Here is a 16,919-nt window from a genome sequence, read left to right as displayed (position 1 = left end):
AAAAGGCAAAATTATAGTTCCATTGCCTAAGTTAATTGTTATTTCTGAATCAATAGCCAGGAAAATGACATGAGCATCTTCTAGGATTTTCCCACTTTCTTTCTCTACTTTGACTCCTCTTCTGAAGGGAAAAAAAAAAATCCTGTTCACTTTCTCTACTTTCCTAGCTAAGAATTTAGTGACTTGTTGAAGCGGGGTTGGAAAACTATACACAGTGGGAGGCAGTGCTGTCTTCACTGAGCTACAGAAAGCAAATTGGGTAGAATGTGAAATATAATTAGCCTTTCTGTGGCTAGACCAATGACAGCACAGGCACATTCCTGGCCAGCATTCCTGGGTACGAGTACTTGCTGCCAAAATGCCAGAACAATCTCATGTGAACAGATTTAGGCAGGAGATTCCACAACTCTTGAGATCTGCTGAATGACAACTCTTTTAAAAAAAACCATCTTGGATCAGATTAGCCAGTCAACTGCAAAGTTAAAGTGACCTGGAATAAGATGGACTACCTAGATCCAGGAGACCAAAAGAGGAAGAAATCCTCAGCAAGATCAGGTTTCTTATGCTTCCCTGCAGCGTTACCAGTCTTTGATGTCATAGTTTCCTCAGATTAGCCAGGTTTTTGTTTGAGCATTGTCCTCCTAAACCCAGGGTTACAAATTCAATCCTTGAGGGGGACATTTAGGAATCTGGGACAAATAGATTTAAAAAAAAAAATCTGTCAGGGATGGTTATAAGTCCTGCTGTGAGTGCAGGGGACTGAACTCAATGACCTCTGAAGGTCCCTTACAGTTCTATGAAATAGGTATTATTTAATGCTAAACAGACTAAGGCCTGATTTACATACAAAATCCATACTATTGTAGCTATTCCAATATAAATACAATAGTATACTTAAAGCAGTACTAGCTCCCAAGTATGTTTGCAGTTATGCCACTGTAAAATCACTTCAATGATATAGCTTATTTTCACTTAGGAAGATGAGTAAATTATGACATTACAAGGCAATTTTATAGTACTGTAATTGTGTCCACCATAGGCACTGGACTGATACCACTATTTCAATAAAAAATCCCTAACCAAATTTTATATCAATAAAACAACTGCATACGCCACACCTTACATGATCAGCTTCAGCTAAGGATGATCATATGCAACTTTCTTGCAATATTTATATTTTTGTAGGATGTGCAGGTAACTGTGAACGAGTTATGAAGAAATGTCTATTCTGCTTGAGATGCAGAGGGATGGAATTAAGGTGCAGCTTTTTTATTTTATTCCCCTACTTTACAAGACCTAGGCTGTGTCTACAACACGAGATAAATTCAAATTTAATGCAGTTAGCTCAATATTATCACATGACTGTCTTCCCTGTAAATACCATTAGCTCGATTTAGGGAGCACTAATATCAATATCATATTATCTGTACCTGCTGGGTGCAGCATCAAGCTCAAATTCAAAAGTTCGATTAAAGGTCAGTGTGGAAGAGCCACATCTTAACATTGAATTTATTAGCCTCCAGAAGTGTCTTGTATGTAACCCAATATGCCCCATAGTGCTCCGCTCTGACTGCTGCTCTCCAGGTGCACAGGAATTAGGTAACAGGAAGACCATGAATTTCAAATTGGGACCAGGAAGCCTGTGGCTGTGGGCTCATATTTGTATGAGAGCCTGAGAAATGTCTTTTTTCTTTTCTATTAGTGCTGTGAGTGCATTTACCCATTACAAATAGCCCCAGCACGGAGTTCATGGTTCTGTCTTTACACCTGGTATTTTTTCCCTGTGCTGCCTGTCGCCAGCAACTGCCCCGCCGCACCACAGGGCAGCAAGGCTGTTTGGGGGGGTGATGCTTGCATAAAAGGCTGAGAAACTTCTTCTCGGCAGTTTACATTTGTGCGCGCCCTCCCCATCTCCTACAAGTGCCATGCATTTGGGGTCTTTCCCGCACTCAGCCATATCACATGGGAACCCCATGACCCAATAAAAGGATATGCCTGCCGTTCAGTGCTGATAATGCTGCCAGACAGCACCATGTCCTGGCTTTTGTGCAGTTAGGGCTGCAAGGACGAGAATTTCAGGGCCTTGCAGCCGTCAGAGGGGTGGAGGGGTTCTCCCCCATCGACTAAGATTTACAGTGGCAGTGGAACATTTCAACTGGTTCTACAGCTGCAGACCACAGTCTCCCTTGCCAAAAATATTTTCTGAGGCTTGCTGACTATTGCACACACCTGATGCTTTTTGCAAAATCTTTGATAGTTCAGTTATAAAATCTTTTTCCTAACCTTTCCTATCCTCTTTCTTCATGCTTTGACCCCCAAAAAACACAGGCAACAGTGGGTGGAGGGCCAGTTGAGATTCCTGTTTCTGTTGTAAGTTCAGTGTATGAGATTTCACTGCCATCCCCCATCTTGGCAACAACTGTGTAGTGAAGAGGGAAGACAAAAATCTTTTTTCCTAGTCTTTGGCCTAGCATTTTCTACCCTCTTTTCTTCTAACTTTGCAACTCTTCATGCAGGGAAGAGTAGGTGGAGGGACAGTTGAGAATACAGATTGTACACAGAAGCTGTATAATGAACTGGGAAGCCAAATACCCTCCTATCAGCAACTCTCTTTTTTTCAAAACCTTCACTTTCTTCAAGCTTTTCATTGTCCCTGTGTTATTTTCAGGGATCAGATGCAATCACAGGTGGGGTGACACTCAGTGGATGGCCAGCTGAGAAGACACCCCCTTGCTGATTTTTATGAAATCCTTGATAATTCAAAACAACAAAGCAGTCCAGTAGCAAAGACTAACAAAACAATTTATTAGGTGGTGAACTTTTGTGGGATAGACCCACTTCTTCAGACCAGGTCTATCCCACAAAAGCTCACCACCTAATAAACTATTCTGTTATTCTTTAAAGTGCTACTGGACTGCTCTTTTCTTTTGATAGTATACAGACTAACACGGCTATCTCTGTTAATTGATAATTCAGTTACAGAAGAGAGATTTCTGTTAACTTTGCCATCTTTATTGGTGCCCTACTCTTCCTTCCTTCTGACTGGAAAAATGGATGCTTGCTTAACATGGGAGGGGAATGACGAAAATGCAATGTGGGAACATGATGTCAAAGACCCAGAGAACATACCCAGAATGCTAAGGGGATGAGGGAAATGTGCGATAGGTTCCCACAATGTACTACGGCAACAGTCAATGTTTGGCAGTTGAGTGTGGCAGCAGTAAGTTGACTTTGGGAGGAGCACGTGCGAAGGCGAGAATAGTCAGATTTGAATTCATAAAACCAGAGTTACAAAATCGATATTAATAAATTTGGTTTTATCTCATAGAGTAGATGCAGCCTTAGTGCCTCAGATAAAGCCACTGTCTTCCATAACACCTGAGCTGTCCAATTCTGGGTATGTCTCTGAATAAGCTAAATATCTAAATAAGGAACTATGCAAAATTCCCCCAACAGAGGGCTTCTACTATAACCAATGCGACCTATGTGAACCTTCATAGGGCAGATCTCAGGCCAAAGGAAAGATGATTTACACTGGACATGCCAATTGTCCAGACTGCACATGTGGTGTTTTTATTGTGGAAGGGAGTTTCAGGGATGTGTAGTCAAAAACATACTTATGTTCACAAATATTCCAAAATCATCATGTTCTATCAGTTGCATGGTGGCTTGTAATTATTTTATTTTTAATATCTCATGTTTTATAAACTAGTTTACCTACTTCAGTTTTTTAAAGAGTAAGATGTCTCCTTCCTAATGGCCAAGTAGAATCAGGAGCAGCCTCTAAAATTACTATTCATAGAGGATGACTTTCCACTAAAAAGCTGTCTATAGAGGGAAAAGTCTGTGCACTCATTGTTAGGGGCTAAAAAGACAGGCTTGGCCTTACTCCCAAAACAGCACAACTAGACTTAAGGCAGCTGAAGAAACATATGAAAGCAAAGAAATGACCTTTTCCCAATGAAGAATGCCTAGTCCTTGTTTCTGAAAGAATACATCTGTTCCTTGACAAGTCAGAGATGGGTGAATCCATGGATTCTTTGAAAAAATGCTATAAACAGCAGTCATATAAGATACCCTTACTTTCATGGACAAATCTCCTAGAACTCTGCAAAGCAATACAGAGGAGCTGGGGATCTTAGTGGACGGCCTGAGGAAGTCCAGCACATTTAGACATCATTTAGACTACTGAAAGCCAAAGGAACACTGGATGGATAGATGAATCTAGATCTTTAATATGTTAGGAAGGGAGAAAAATTCATTTTTTAAAGTCAGAGGACATTTTCCCTCCTCATGGATCATGGTTAACAAGAAAAGTCTCAAAAACTTGAGACAAAAAGGGCAATGCCAGTCTTAAAATCCAACATAATTAAGCAAGAAAACTGACAGTTTTTTTTTCTTTTTGTGCTAAAGTAGCCCCATTCAAGAACATTACAAGAAAAATGTGATGGTCAGCTAAAATGGACACAACTGTTATAAGGAGGTCTCTGTCCAAGACCTCTGCTGGAGGAGCTGCCTATCTTTCTTTTCTATGGCAGGTAGAAAAAATAAAGACGACAAAATATTCCGGCTTCCTGTTAATTACATCTGCTAAGTGCTGAACACTTGGAATATTCAACAGCTTGGAAAACACTAAAAATTTTGTAAATTCCAGATCAAACAAACCAATATTTTGCATGTATCAAAGGACAGTAAGAACAGATTTTGGTAACTGAAGTGTAACAATACAGAATTTCCCGATGTAGAGCTGAACAGATTTAAAGAAAGGCAAAATGAAAAGTTAAGCCCCACCAAGAAAAAGCAGTTAAAAATAACAAAACAAAAATGACAAAGATGAAGGACAAAGAAAAATCGTAAACACAGTAGAAATAACTTGGATTTTTTTTCCTGAATTGGCTTTATAGAAAAATGTGAAAAAACTCTCTTCAAAAGCAACTGGCATCTCTGATTTAGATACGTAGTCATCATATTAAAGTTATTAAAGTGCTTTGAACTGCTAATAATACATTTTTACAGCAACAAATTTGAATAAAAAAAGCACACTGTGTAAAGCGTAATAATTTACTTTTTGTAATGATTTGTTCTACTTCGAGTATTATTACACATGTACTACACAAGCATGTACAATGATGCTTTACAATTTTATGACCCTCTGGGACATCTTGTGCTGAACACACTCGACAAGAATCAATAGCAGATGGTGGTCTGCTAATATGCTTTTCAAAACTGATATAACACAAGCAAGAAATGTAGGCATCAAATCTGACATATTATTAAACTCCTAGGCTATGTCTACACCAGAAGGATCTGTCGACAGAAGTTACTGTCGACAGGGAAATCTCGATAGAATCTCTGTCAACACACAACTTGCTCTGTCGACAGTGAGCTGCCAGACTGCACTGCCCGATGGTGCCAGAAAGCAGAATGGCAGCTCTGCAAAGAGAGCTGCCTGGCCACTGGAAGCCCTCTCTGTCAACAGATGTGTGTATATTGCACTTATGTCAACAGTACTCTGTCGAGTGATTGTTATGCCTCAAATTTTTGAGGAATAACACTGTCGAGGCAAATGCAGAGTTCTGTTGAGAATCTGTCAACAGAATGCGTTAAGCGTGTAGATGCACCCCGAGTTATGCTGACAGAAGGTTCCCCTTCTGCTGACAAAACTCTCTAGTGTAGACCCAGCCTTACTGTCTATAGAGAGTAAACAAGGTATGTTCTCTAGAAAGTATATTTATTTTCTAATCAGCCCACTCAGAGTTTGCCATTTTTAAAGGCCACACCAAAAGCAGGGGAAAATGTCTGTTGATAGGAAGAAGATGAATTGATAAATATATATTTTAAGTACACAACCAGATAGTTCAAACAAGGAATTTAAAATATCATATTTGAAGTAGATGATATTGCCATCTGAAGATTTACCAATTGGAAAACAGATTGCAAACAAAACCTATTAAACAGTTTAGCAACTCACCACTTGTTGTTTTTGTAAGCATGGGGATTGACTATATCTCTGATGAAACTGTAGTAGTGACCACCATCTGCTGTTCCAGTATGTACTGTCACGCCTATCAAATCATACTCATAACTTTCGGTTTCCTTTAAATATTCACTGTCGTCCTTAAAACCTTAAATAATTTAATACATTTAGCAAGTTATTCCTTTAATCTTCACAAAACTAAAATTAACAAAGATAACTTTCAGTAAATTTTTCTTGCCAAATACACTAGCAAACAGTATCTCTCTTCTAGGCCAGGTTCAGCAACTTTTCCCATAGGGAATGCCAAAATTTGACCTTTTGACCTCTATGTACAGTTCAAGTGCCAGTGACACTTTCTAAAGTCACCAATAGTTCTACTTACAACAGTTTCATTAATAAATAAAAATTCAGAGCTTTACCTTTTAGGTGGTGATTGGCAGCATTAGCTGGTCTTTTATTAATCTACAGGCAGCGTGGCTTGAGCTAGCTCCCAGCTGCACAGAGGAGGAGGGGCAGGTCTAAGCTCCTGCCTCATATGCTGATGAAAATCAGCTCACATGACAAGTGCCAGGGGTTGCTGACCCCTGTTCTAGGCTCTGCAAATAGGCAGCAACAGAAAGCCCTCATCCAACAGGTGAAGCATGGATCACTATTCTTATGGGATTGCCACTGACCCAGAATACAGGCATAGACAGTAATGCTTTTGCATTTTATAGACACTCTTTACAGCTGGACCATTGATTCAAGCTAAAGAATTTGGTCACCATATTATCTTGGAAATATTATACAAATCAAACAACTATATGCAGCAAGCCAAGATTTATAATTTGTTTTTAAAAAGATATCAGTTTTATTGGGTTTTGTGCTGTATTCACAAAAATAAAAGGATTTAACAGTCACTAGATATTAACTACAATGAATTTCAAGTTCTTTATAAACAAAAATATAGGCTGCATTAGCCCTTAATTACTTTTAACCTCTCGTTAAGAAGACAATGCTGTGGGAATAATTTCATGAAATACATGCTTAAAGTTATTAACTATTTGGATTTGTATGTATTGCTAAGAAATATTACTATTCCAGGGCTTTTGATAGCTTAATTTCCATGAACATCACTATATAACCAGGGCCAACTGGCAACAGTAGTTTGATTGACACCTCATTACACTACTGGACAAAAATTTTCAACAGGTTGAATTTTCAGCACTGTTTCATTGTTGAAAAACAGTAAGGACAGAGCAAAAATCAATCACCTTCTTTTCTGTCATTCTTTCCCATGAGAAAATCTTCTGTGTAAGGTGTCATATCCAAACGTAAAGGGAAAGAGAAGTGGGTGTTGACTTTCTCTTTCATCATGGTGACCATATTAAATGTGTATCTCATGGTGTTGAAACTTAAGATGCGAGGCAATTTCTTAAAACATGCCCTAAACACAAAAATAATTGATATTTAAGAAAACTAAACTGCTTAAATAACACTGCCAGAAATTCTCTCAAAACAGTATTTCCTGTCATTCATTATCAGTTCATGTTACAAAGTCACCTAATATTTAAAAATTAGCAACCACAATACCTTACACAGTATCAGTCAGTCAAATTTTATAAAAATCTTGTCATCAGATGACATGAAAGAGGAACCATATGATACTGAATAGAAGACTGATTTTAAATTTCCATTTCCAGTACAGCACTATCTCCAAATCTGAAGAAGTGGGTCTACCCCATGAAAGCTCATTACCTAATAAATTATTTTGTTAGTCTTCAAAGTGCTAAGTATGACTGCTGGTTTGTTTTGTTAGGTTACAGACTAACTCTGCTACCTCTCTGTTACTACTCCTCTACAGTTAAGATAAATTAGATCAAGGATTTCCTATAAAGAATAATGATCCTGTTTTGTGTATTGTTTTACACACCAGCTACAATCTGAAAAAATAATCTTTTCTGATTAAAACTTTCCATTCTTTACCACAACCAAGGATTTTTTTCATTTTTTAAATAAAATCATATCAGTGTACCTGAATTATGAAAAATTGGTGTTGATAACACTTTTTCAGTAATGCTATGTTTGCTCACTCCACTCACACATGGCTGAAATTTATAATCCTAATGTTTCAATCCAGATAATCATTAAGGAAGATTAGGCCCTTCCTTTACGTGCAAAAATAAAAAATAGTTGATTTATTAGGTTCTACACCTCTACTTTTGTGTAGCCTGGCAGCAACACCTGCTAATGTTGCATGCTATGGTACTACTTTCCTAAACTGCCATGGCTACTCATATCTATGTGCATAATGTATTCTTCAAGACATATTTCAACTCAGAATATTTTTGTACTAAAATCTTCAGGCTCCTGAACATATATATAAAACTTACAGTGGGGAAAGAGAAGTCACTCACCGTGGTAATGATGGTTCTTCGAGATGTGTCCCTGTGGGTGCTCCATGATAGGTGTCGGGCTCGCCCCGGCGCCGCAGGTCGGATCTTTCCAGCAGTTTCTGCCGGATCGCGCATGTGCCGGCGCGCGCCGCTCCCTTGCGCGCTCCCAGCCACGTGCGCGATCCGGTCCCCGCCAGTTCCTTGACCAACCGCCTCGGATGCTCCTGAAAAATACTAAACAGAGATCCGAAGCGGGGAGGATGGGGGGTGTGGAGCACCCACGGGGACACACCTCGAAGAACCATCGTTACTACGGTGAGTAACTTCTCTTTCTTCCTCGAGTGTCCCCGTGGGTGCTCCACGATAGGTGACTACCCAGCAATAACCCAAGATAGGAGGTGGGTAATCGGTTTACGTGCAGCTTGTCCCTGAGAGGACCGCTGTCGAGAGACGGGTATCCTCTTGGAATACCCTGTGAAGGGCATAATGCTTGGCGAAGGTGTCATAGGATGACCAGGTCACCGCTCTGCAAATGTCTTTTAGCACAATGCCCTAGAAAAAGGCTGTTGATGCCGCCACCGCCCTAGTGGAGTGAGCCCTAAGCGGGGCCAGTAAAGGAGTCTTTCTAAGTTCGTAGCACATTTTTATGTAGGATACGATTTGCTTCGAGATTCTCTGCAAAGAGAGACCTTCTCCTTTTGATTTGGGAGTGAGAGAGACTAGGAGTCTATCCGTTTTCCGGAAGGACTTAGTCCTGTCTATATAGAAAGCCAGCACCCTCCTCACATTTAGGAGGTGTAGGCGCACCTCTTTGTTGGAGTTATGAGGCTTTGGATAAAACGAGGGTAAAACTAGAGGTTTGTTAATATGAAACTCTGAAGAAACTTTGGGAACAAAGGCTGGATGCAGCCATAAGATTACCGCCTCCGTGGAAAATACTGTGCCGGGTGGCGTTGCCATAACTGCCACAAGCTCGCTCACCCTGCGAGCTGACGTGATTGCAAGGAAGGTTGTCTTTATCATAAGGAGACGGAGGGAAACCGTGGCTAAGGGTTCAAACGGTGGTCCCGTTAGCGCATTAAGCACCAGGTCCAAGCTCCATGAAGGTTGAAGAAGTTTCCAACGGGGGTATAGGTTTACCAGCCCTTTGAGGAACCTGGTAACCATGGGATGGGCAAACACCGTGTGCCCTTCCTCTTCATGTCTGAAAACCGATATAGCGGCAAGGTGGACCTTCAACGAGGATAGGGAGAGTCCGCCTCTCTTGAGGTCCAGTAAATACTCTAGTATTACAGGTATAGGCGCAGCAAAGGGGGCTAATTGCTTGGTAGAACACCATGCAGTGAATCGAGTCCATTTTTGCTTATAGGTCTTCCTGGTGGAAGTCCTCCTGCTACTTTCTAGGACTTGTTGCACTCCCTCCGTACATGTGCTCTCCAGGGAGCTGAGCCATGGATTAACCATGCTTGCAGTCGCAGGCCTTGGGGGTGTGGATGCACTATGGACCCCTGGGCTTCCGTGAGCAGATCCGGAGCCACCGGGAGGGGCATCGGTGGACGGTCCGACATGCGCAGGAGTAAGGGGAACCATTGCTGTCGATCCCACATTGGGACTACTAGGATCATTCGGGCTCTCTCTCTCCTGGCTTTCTGCAAGACTTTGTGGATAAGCACTGTGGGATGAAATGCGTAGAGCAGGGGGCCCCTCCACGAGATCGCGAATGCGTCCCCCAGGGACCCCCGTCCCAGTCCTGCCCTGGAGCAGTATTGGGGGCACTTCTTGTTGTGCTGAGTGGCAAACAGGTCTATCTGGGGAAATCCCCATGCGTGAAAAATTGGTCGTGGCAGATCGGAATGGATCTCCCACTCGTGTGTGAGTGCGAAGCGCCTGCTCAGCTGGTCTGCCTTCACATTGTGAGCGCCTGGTAAATACGAGGCTTTCAAGGTTATATTGTTGGCGATGCACCAGTTCCACAATCGGACTGCTTCCGCACATAAGGCACGGGACTGAGGTCCTCCTTGCCGATTTATATAAAACATGGTGGAGGTATTGTCTGTACTGATCCCGACTACTTTGCCTTGTATATGGTCTCAAAAGTGTTTGCAAGTGTTGAACACTGCTCTGAGCTCCAGTATATTTATGTGCAGTGACTGTTCCGTGGAGGACCGCAGTCCTTGCGTCACCTTTTCGCCCATGTGTGCTCCCCACCCTATGTGGGAGGCGTCGGTAGTGAGAAAAACAGATATTTGTGGTTGGTGAAAGGGCACCCTGTTAGCATGTTCTTGGGGTTCACCCACCTTTGCAGGGATCTGTGCACCTCTGTCATGGGCGACACCACCCTGTGGACGGTGCGTGCTGCCGGTTTGTAGACGCTCGCCAGCCAGTGCTGCATGCTGCGCATATGCAATCGGGCGTTCTGTACCACAAACGTTGCTGCTACCATGTGGCCCAGCAGCTGTAAGCATGTCAGAACCGGCACCGTAGGGCTGAAGGTGATGACTTGCACGAGGGAACCAATGCCGCGAAAGCAGGCATCTGGTAAATAAACCTTTGCTGTGATGGAATTTATACGTGCCCCTATGAACTCTATGTCCTGTGCAGGGTCTATCTTTGATTTTGCCAGATTGATGACCAGGCCGAGCGAAGAGAACGTGTCTGCTGTGACGCGTATCATGCGAAGTACCTCCTCCTTCGATGCCCCTTTGAGTAGGCGGTCGTCCAGATATGGGAATATAAACACCCCCTGTCTGTGCTGGTAGGCTGACACCACTGCCAAGGTCTTGGTGAAGACTCTGGGGGCCGAGGAGAGGCCAAACGGCAGCACCTTGTACTGAAAATGTTCTTTGCCTACCATAAACTGGAGAAAACGCCTGTGAGCTGGGTGAATAGTTATGTGGAAATACGCGTCTTGTAAGTCGAGGGCTGCGAACCAATCTCCATCGTCCAGTGCCGTAAGTATAGAGGCGACTGTGATTATCCGAAAGCGTTGCTTGCGCAAGTACCGGTTGAGGCCTCGAAGATCTAGGATGGGCCTCCAGCCTCCTGTCTTTTTCTCTGTGAGGAAGTATCTTGAATAGAACCCTTTCCCTCGGAGTTGCTCCGGCACCCTTTCCGCTGCCCCTATAAGCATAAGATGGTCTACCTCCTGCTTGAGTCTCGCTTCGTGGGAGGCGTCCTTTAGGTAGGGTCTGGGTTGAGGTCATGACGGTGGGAGCGACTGGAACGGAATCGCGTAACCTGTGGCTATGATCTCCAGTACCCATTTGTCTGTGGTGATCTTTTGCCACTGGTTGTAGAATGGTCGGAGGCGATGGTGGAATAGTAGCTTCCGATGACATTGCGCGATGGTAGTGATAGTGCAGCCCTCGATCTGTATGTCAAACTTGTGGCCTTTGGCCCTGCCCCGAGGACGCACGGCTCTGTTGAGAACGTCGCCTGGGAGTTCTGTACTGTTGGTGCTGTTGATGTCGCCCTTGCTCGTAGCCCCTGTGGTACTGGGGACGCTGTGGTTGATACTGGTATCGTCTTTGTTGGGGGTAATACTTTTTCTTTCTGTATGGAGGGGTGTAAATCCCCAAGGTCCTGAGAGTAGCTCTTGAGTCTTTACTGGAATGAAGGACCGGGTCAGTTGATTCAGCAAACAGCTTCTGCGTGTCAAAGGGGAGATCAACAATCTTCGCCTGCAGATCCCTCGGGATACCCGATGTCTGGAGCCAGGACTCCCTGCGCAAGACCACTGCCGTAGCTGTTGAGCGTGCTGCCGTATCCGCTACGTCTAGGGCGATCTGAACTCCTGTCCTCGAGGCTGCGTAGCCTTCCTGCACGATGGCCTTGAGCACCAGCTTCTTGTCCTCTGGAAGCAAGTCCATGAAGGAAGTCAGCCTGGAGTAGTTGTAGACATTATGGTTCGCTAGATGTGCTGCGTAATTCGCCATTCTCAACAGTAGGGTAGAGGAGGAGTAGACCTTTCTGCCGAACAACTCTAGTTTCTTGGCATCTTTGTCCGTTCCCCCTGTCTTGTACTGAGAAGTTTTCAACCTCTGTTGAGACGATTCCACCACCAGAGAATTTGGTTGCGGGTGGCTGAACAGAAACTCCATGCCCTTCGCTGGGACAAAGTACTTCTTATCCGCTCTCTTGTTTATAGGCAGAGTGGACGCAGGGGTCTGCCATATTGTGGTGGCAGACTCCATGATTGCTTCATCAAGCGGAATAGCTATTTTGGAAGAGGCCGGAGGTCTCAGGTTTTTAAGGAGCTTATGGTGTTTCTCCTGCACCTCTGCTGTTTGGATGCCTTGCGTGAAGGCCACCCTTTTAAACAGCTCTTGGAACTGTTTGAGATCGTCCGGAGGATGGACGTCCCCCGGGGCCGTGGCCTCATCAGGGGAAGATAGCGAGGAACCGCAAGGGTAAGCCTCTCTGGACCCCTCTGGGTCCTGTTGACGGTGATACATCCTCTCGCTAGATACTTGCGAGGGAAAATCTCGGGGTTCCAGAATCAACTCCCCCTGAGATATCTGCGTTTCCGTCCCCGTCCGCGATTGCCCTCGGGGATATTGAGCCGTCTGGGGGGATCTGTCCCTGGGAGTATGCCTATGGTGTCTATGCCCCGCGTGATAGGGGCGACCATGGCAACACGGGCACTGTTCCGGAGATGGAGACCTGGACCACTCTGGAGGCGCATACCCCCTGCGTCTGGGGGAGAGAGATCGTCTGGGTGATTGAGATAATGGAGAGACTGACTTGTGGCAGTACTCCAGGGGTTCAAAGCCCAGGAAGGGCGATGGTGGTCCAAGCCATGGTGATGCTGGCTGTAGGAACGGGGATGGGGGCTCAGGGTATACTGGAGGTGACCCCTGCCGCTTCGTTGGAGTCCGCAGCATAAGTGGAGGGCTTAGAGCGAGTAGCCCTGCAGCCCTGTCTGGAGAAGGGATGCGGTGCTGGGTTTTCTGTGCTGCCTTTCCCCTCCCCTGTGGGGCTGGCTCCGCCCCCTTCTGCGTCGGGGATCTCGGCCCTGCTGTCTGCGCCGCGCTCGGCACGCTCCGCTGCGGTGCCGCGCGGGTGGTCTCCCCCGGTGCCTGCAGGCCGCGTGCCTGTGAGCTCTGCACCGCCGGTTCCCCGGGGGTCGGTGCCGCCGGTTCCGGCGCTTGCCTGGCTGCCGCCCTGCCCGCAGTGTGAGGAGGCTGTTTGATTATCGTAGGCTCAGCCTCTGCCATGTGCATCTCCGCACCGCCGCCGCTCAGCTGTGACTGCGGCTGGGGGCTATGCGCTCCACCCGTCCCGCTTGCTGTGGCTGCCAGCAGGGATCGGGTTGGTGAAAGCTTCCTCCGTTTTTGCGCTGATGGGGTTAGCGAAGCAGCTTTCCTTTTATGGGCCCCTGCAGGTCCCTCCTGCTGAGGCCGCTCCGGCGCGTCTGGCTGGAGGGCCTTGCCAAAGAGCAGCATTTTCAGCCACATCTCTCTGTCCTTCCTTGCTCTGGCTGTGAGCTTTGCGCAGAAGGAGCATTTCTGGGTGACATGAGATTCCCCGAGGCACCTAATGCACTGACTGTGCCCATCGGAGGCCAGCATCGCTTCGCGACATGACTCACACTTTCTGAATCCTGAAGAGGACATTGTGGTGAGTCTTTGAGTTGTTAATAGGGTACTCAGCACCTTCTCTGTGCCTGTTCCCCTCTCGGACTCAGCCTGCCGCTGCAGGAGACCTAATGGCCTTACGTCCCCGGGCCTTCGCTGCTTCGCTTGCTACTAAAGCCGTAAAACTTTACTTTTTACTCTCTTTTCTTTTTTTTTTTTTGAAAACAATAACAAGCTAACTTAAGCTAAAAGACTGAAAAAGAAACTCTAAACACTTTAAAAACATTAAATACGCAAACTCTGGCCGTAGCCTGAGCGGATTCGGTCTGCAGTCGATGGCGGTTAAAGAGGAACTGGCAGGGACCAGATTGCGCACGTGGCCGGGAGCGTGCAAGGGAGCGGCGTGTGCCGGCGCATGCACGGTCCGGCAGAAACTGCTGGAAAGATCCGACCTGTGGCGCTGGGGCGAGCCCAACACCTATCGTGGAGCACCCACGGGGACAGTCGAGGAAGAACCTCTCTTCTGCACCATTTACCATTGCAAAAATAACTCTAAGTCTTCCAACATCAAATGATGATTTTAATAAACTATGGGCACACATATAACAAAAGTATGTCTGTTATATATTTAAAGAGTTCCAAAGTTACTGAACAATTTTAAAATCAGAAATCACGATTACATTTTAAAAAAACATTTTGTATAACAAGTAATAAATATATGAAATAAACTTCCAACAAAGTTGATTTATCAAGAATGTATATCGTAAATGAGATCAAAATACATTTAGATTTCTTCCCAGAAAAGGAGTAGTAAGAATTATAATCAAAAATGTGAAAAGTGAGACTACAGTTTTACAAGAAGAGCATTCAGGGAGTAGGTAACCTTTTTCTAAAATGTCTTACATTCTTTCTTGTGTAGGTCATTATATTTTTATATTGTAAACTCTTTGGAATAGAGATTGACTCTGTATATGTTTGTATGGTGCTACAGACTGGGGCTATAACCCTGCTTGGGTCTCCAATATTACTGTTATTAAAATATTAAATAATTATAAAGATTTTAAATTATTTTTAAACTACTCCCCCTTGATGGAAACTATGAACAGAGGTTAACGGAATTCATACTTGGAAATGCTGAGAACATTTGTTTATTCAGTTATACCTTTTCTCAGCGCGTACTTTCTTCCCACAGTGAGAGCATGTATACATGTTGTCACCCTCCAATGTATCTTTAATAGTAACTTCATCAAGTGATTCCTATGTGCAATAAACAGGAAAAATAAATAAGTACTTTCACAGCTCATATCTGTCTTACGTATTTTATATCAGCATACATATCATACATCGATGAGCAACTCACCATATTTCAATATGTTTATACCCACAACAGTCCTGGGAGGCAGGGCAATATTATCATCTCCATTTCACATATGGCAGAGAGAGTCAAAGTGAGACTAAGGGTATGTCTGCATAGTTGTAAAATATCCACAGTGGTGAGTCTCAGAGCCTGGTTCAAATAATTCGTACTTACAGGTTTATGGCAGAGAGTCTAAAAATGACATCTGGGCTCAATCTGGAATCTGGACTCTGAGACGCTCCCATCTCAAAGGGTTTAAGAGCCTGAGTTCCAACCCAAGTCTGAATTTCAAAGGTCTTATATTTAGTCCTGTTAGCCCATGTTGGAAAATGGGGGCAAGGGGATCCAGGCTGCTGGAGGGGAGTTGCACATGTTGTTGAGAGCCTGGGCTTTCCCTGCCCAGCACTGTCCCTTTTAATTTGGAGGAAGCACTCCTGATGAGGCTGAACATCAGTGACAGAAGAAGGGAAGCATGGACATGAACCCTGCAGCAACTACTGAGGTGGCTATAAGTCAGCCTAACATAGGGTGCGTCTACACTAGCTGGCTACTTCGGCTACTACACTAGACGGCACAACATCGAAATAGAACGCGTCACATCTGCACGCGCCGTGAGCTATTTCGACGTTGAAATCGACATTAGGCAATGAGATGTCGAAATCGCTATTCCCATCCGAAGATGGGAATAGCACCCTACTTTGACGTTTAACGCCCAAGTAGGGCGTGTGCAGACAATCCACGTCCCGCTACTTTGAAATAGCGAGGCGGCCATGGCGGCAATCAGCTGTTAGGCAGAGACATGCTCTCCAGCCCCTGCGAGGCTCTATGATCTCTGCACCCAGCGGTTCTTAAAGCTGCATGGACCTGGAAACCCCATAGCAGGAAGCTGACACCGTGCAGGCAGCAGCTGTGCCACGAGGCACCCCTGCACGGCCCAGAGGAAGACCATGGCGGCAAGCCAGCCCCTCAAGCTCCTCCCCAGGCCATCCCAGGGCTCCCAGGCCTCCAGCCGGCGGGGTAGGAGGCGGGGCCCCTCCTGGGCCGACTCTGAGCTCCGTGACCTGCTGGGGCTCTGGGGTGAGCAGGAGGTGCTCCACGTATTGGGGAGCAAGCGGTGGAACACGGAGGCGTTTGCCCGGCTGGCTGAGGGCCTGGCTGCCCGGGGACACCCTGCCTGCACTCCTGACCATGTCAGGAGTAAGGTCAAGGAGTTGTGGCAGGGTTATGCCTGGGCCCGGGACTCAGCCAGCAGGCCTGGGGCTGCCCCCACCACTTGCCCCTATTACCAGGAGCTCAGGGCCATCCTGAGCCCCCGGGACACCTCCTCCCCACCAGCAACCCTTGACACCACGGCCGACGAACTGCAGCAGGCCTCGGAGCCAGGGTTGGGTCTGGAGGCCAGCCCTGCACACCCAGGGCCAGAGCCAGGACCCTCCACCCTGTCCACAGGGTGGTCCAGTGAGGAGGGGGAGCTCATGCTGGACATCCCTTCCTGCAGTTCCAGCCAGGCATCCGCCAGACGGGCCTCCCCTGACCATGGCAGTGGAGTGTCGGGTATGTACCCCACAGGGCACAGACCTCCAGAGCATGGGGCGGGGGCACCACTTGACCAGGGGCCCCTCACATCCCCCGAA

At 45.6% G+C, this 16,919-nt stretch overlaps 1 protein-coding gene across 4 annotated transcripts in view; it reads right to left on the bottom strand.

Annotated features, from left to right (window-relative positions):
• Nucleotides 1-16,919, bottom strand: part of USP34 (ubiquitin specific peptidase 34) — a 344,835-nt gene that overhangs the window by 68,963 nt on the left and 258,953 nt on the right. For all 4 annotated transcript variants that reach the window (XM_074989455.1, XM_074989457.1, XM_074989456.1 and 1 more), the window contains 3 exons: nt 15,091-15,185; nt 7,231-7,403; nt 5,972-6,125 (listed from right to left, as the gene is read on the bottom strand). In XM_074989455.1, the coding sequence (XP_074845556.1) occupies nt 5,972-6,125; nt 7,231-7,403; nt 15,091-15,185 (422 nt within the window). The remainder of the gene's footprint in view (nt 1-5,971; nt 6,126-7,230; nt 7,404-15,090; nt 15,186-16,919) is intronic.

Source organism: Carettochelys insculpta, chromosome 3 (assembly GCF_033958435.1).
Source record: "Carettochelys insculpta isolate YL-2023 chromosome 3, ASM3395843v1, whole genome shotgun sequence".
In the NCBI taxonomy this organism is placed as follows: domain Eukaryota; kingdom Metazoa; phylum Chordata; order Testudines; family Carettochelyidae; genus Carettochelys; species Carettochelys insculpta.
The sequence above is the reverse complement of the archived record's forward strand: the minus strand, read 5'-3'. Positions and strand labels throughout refer to the sequence as shown.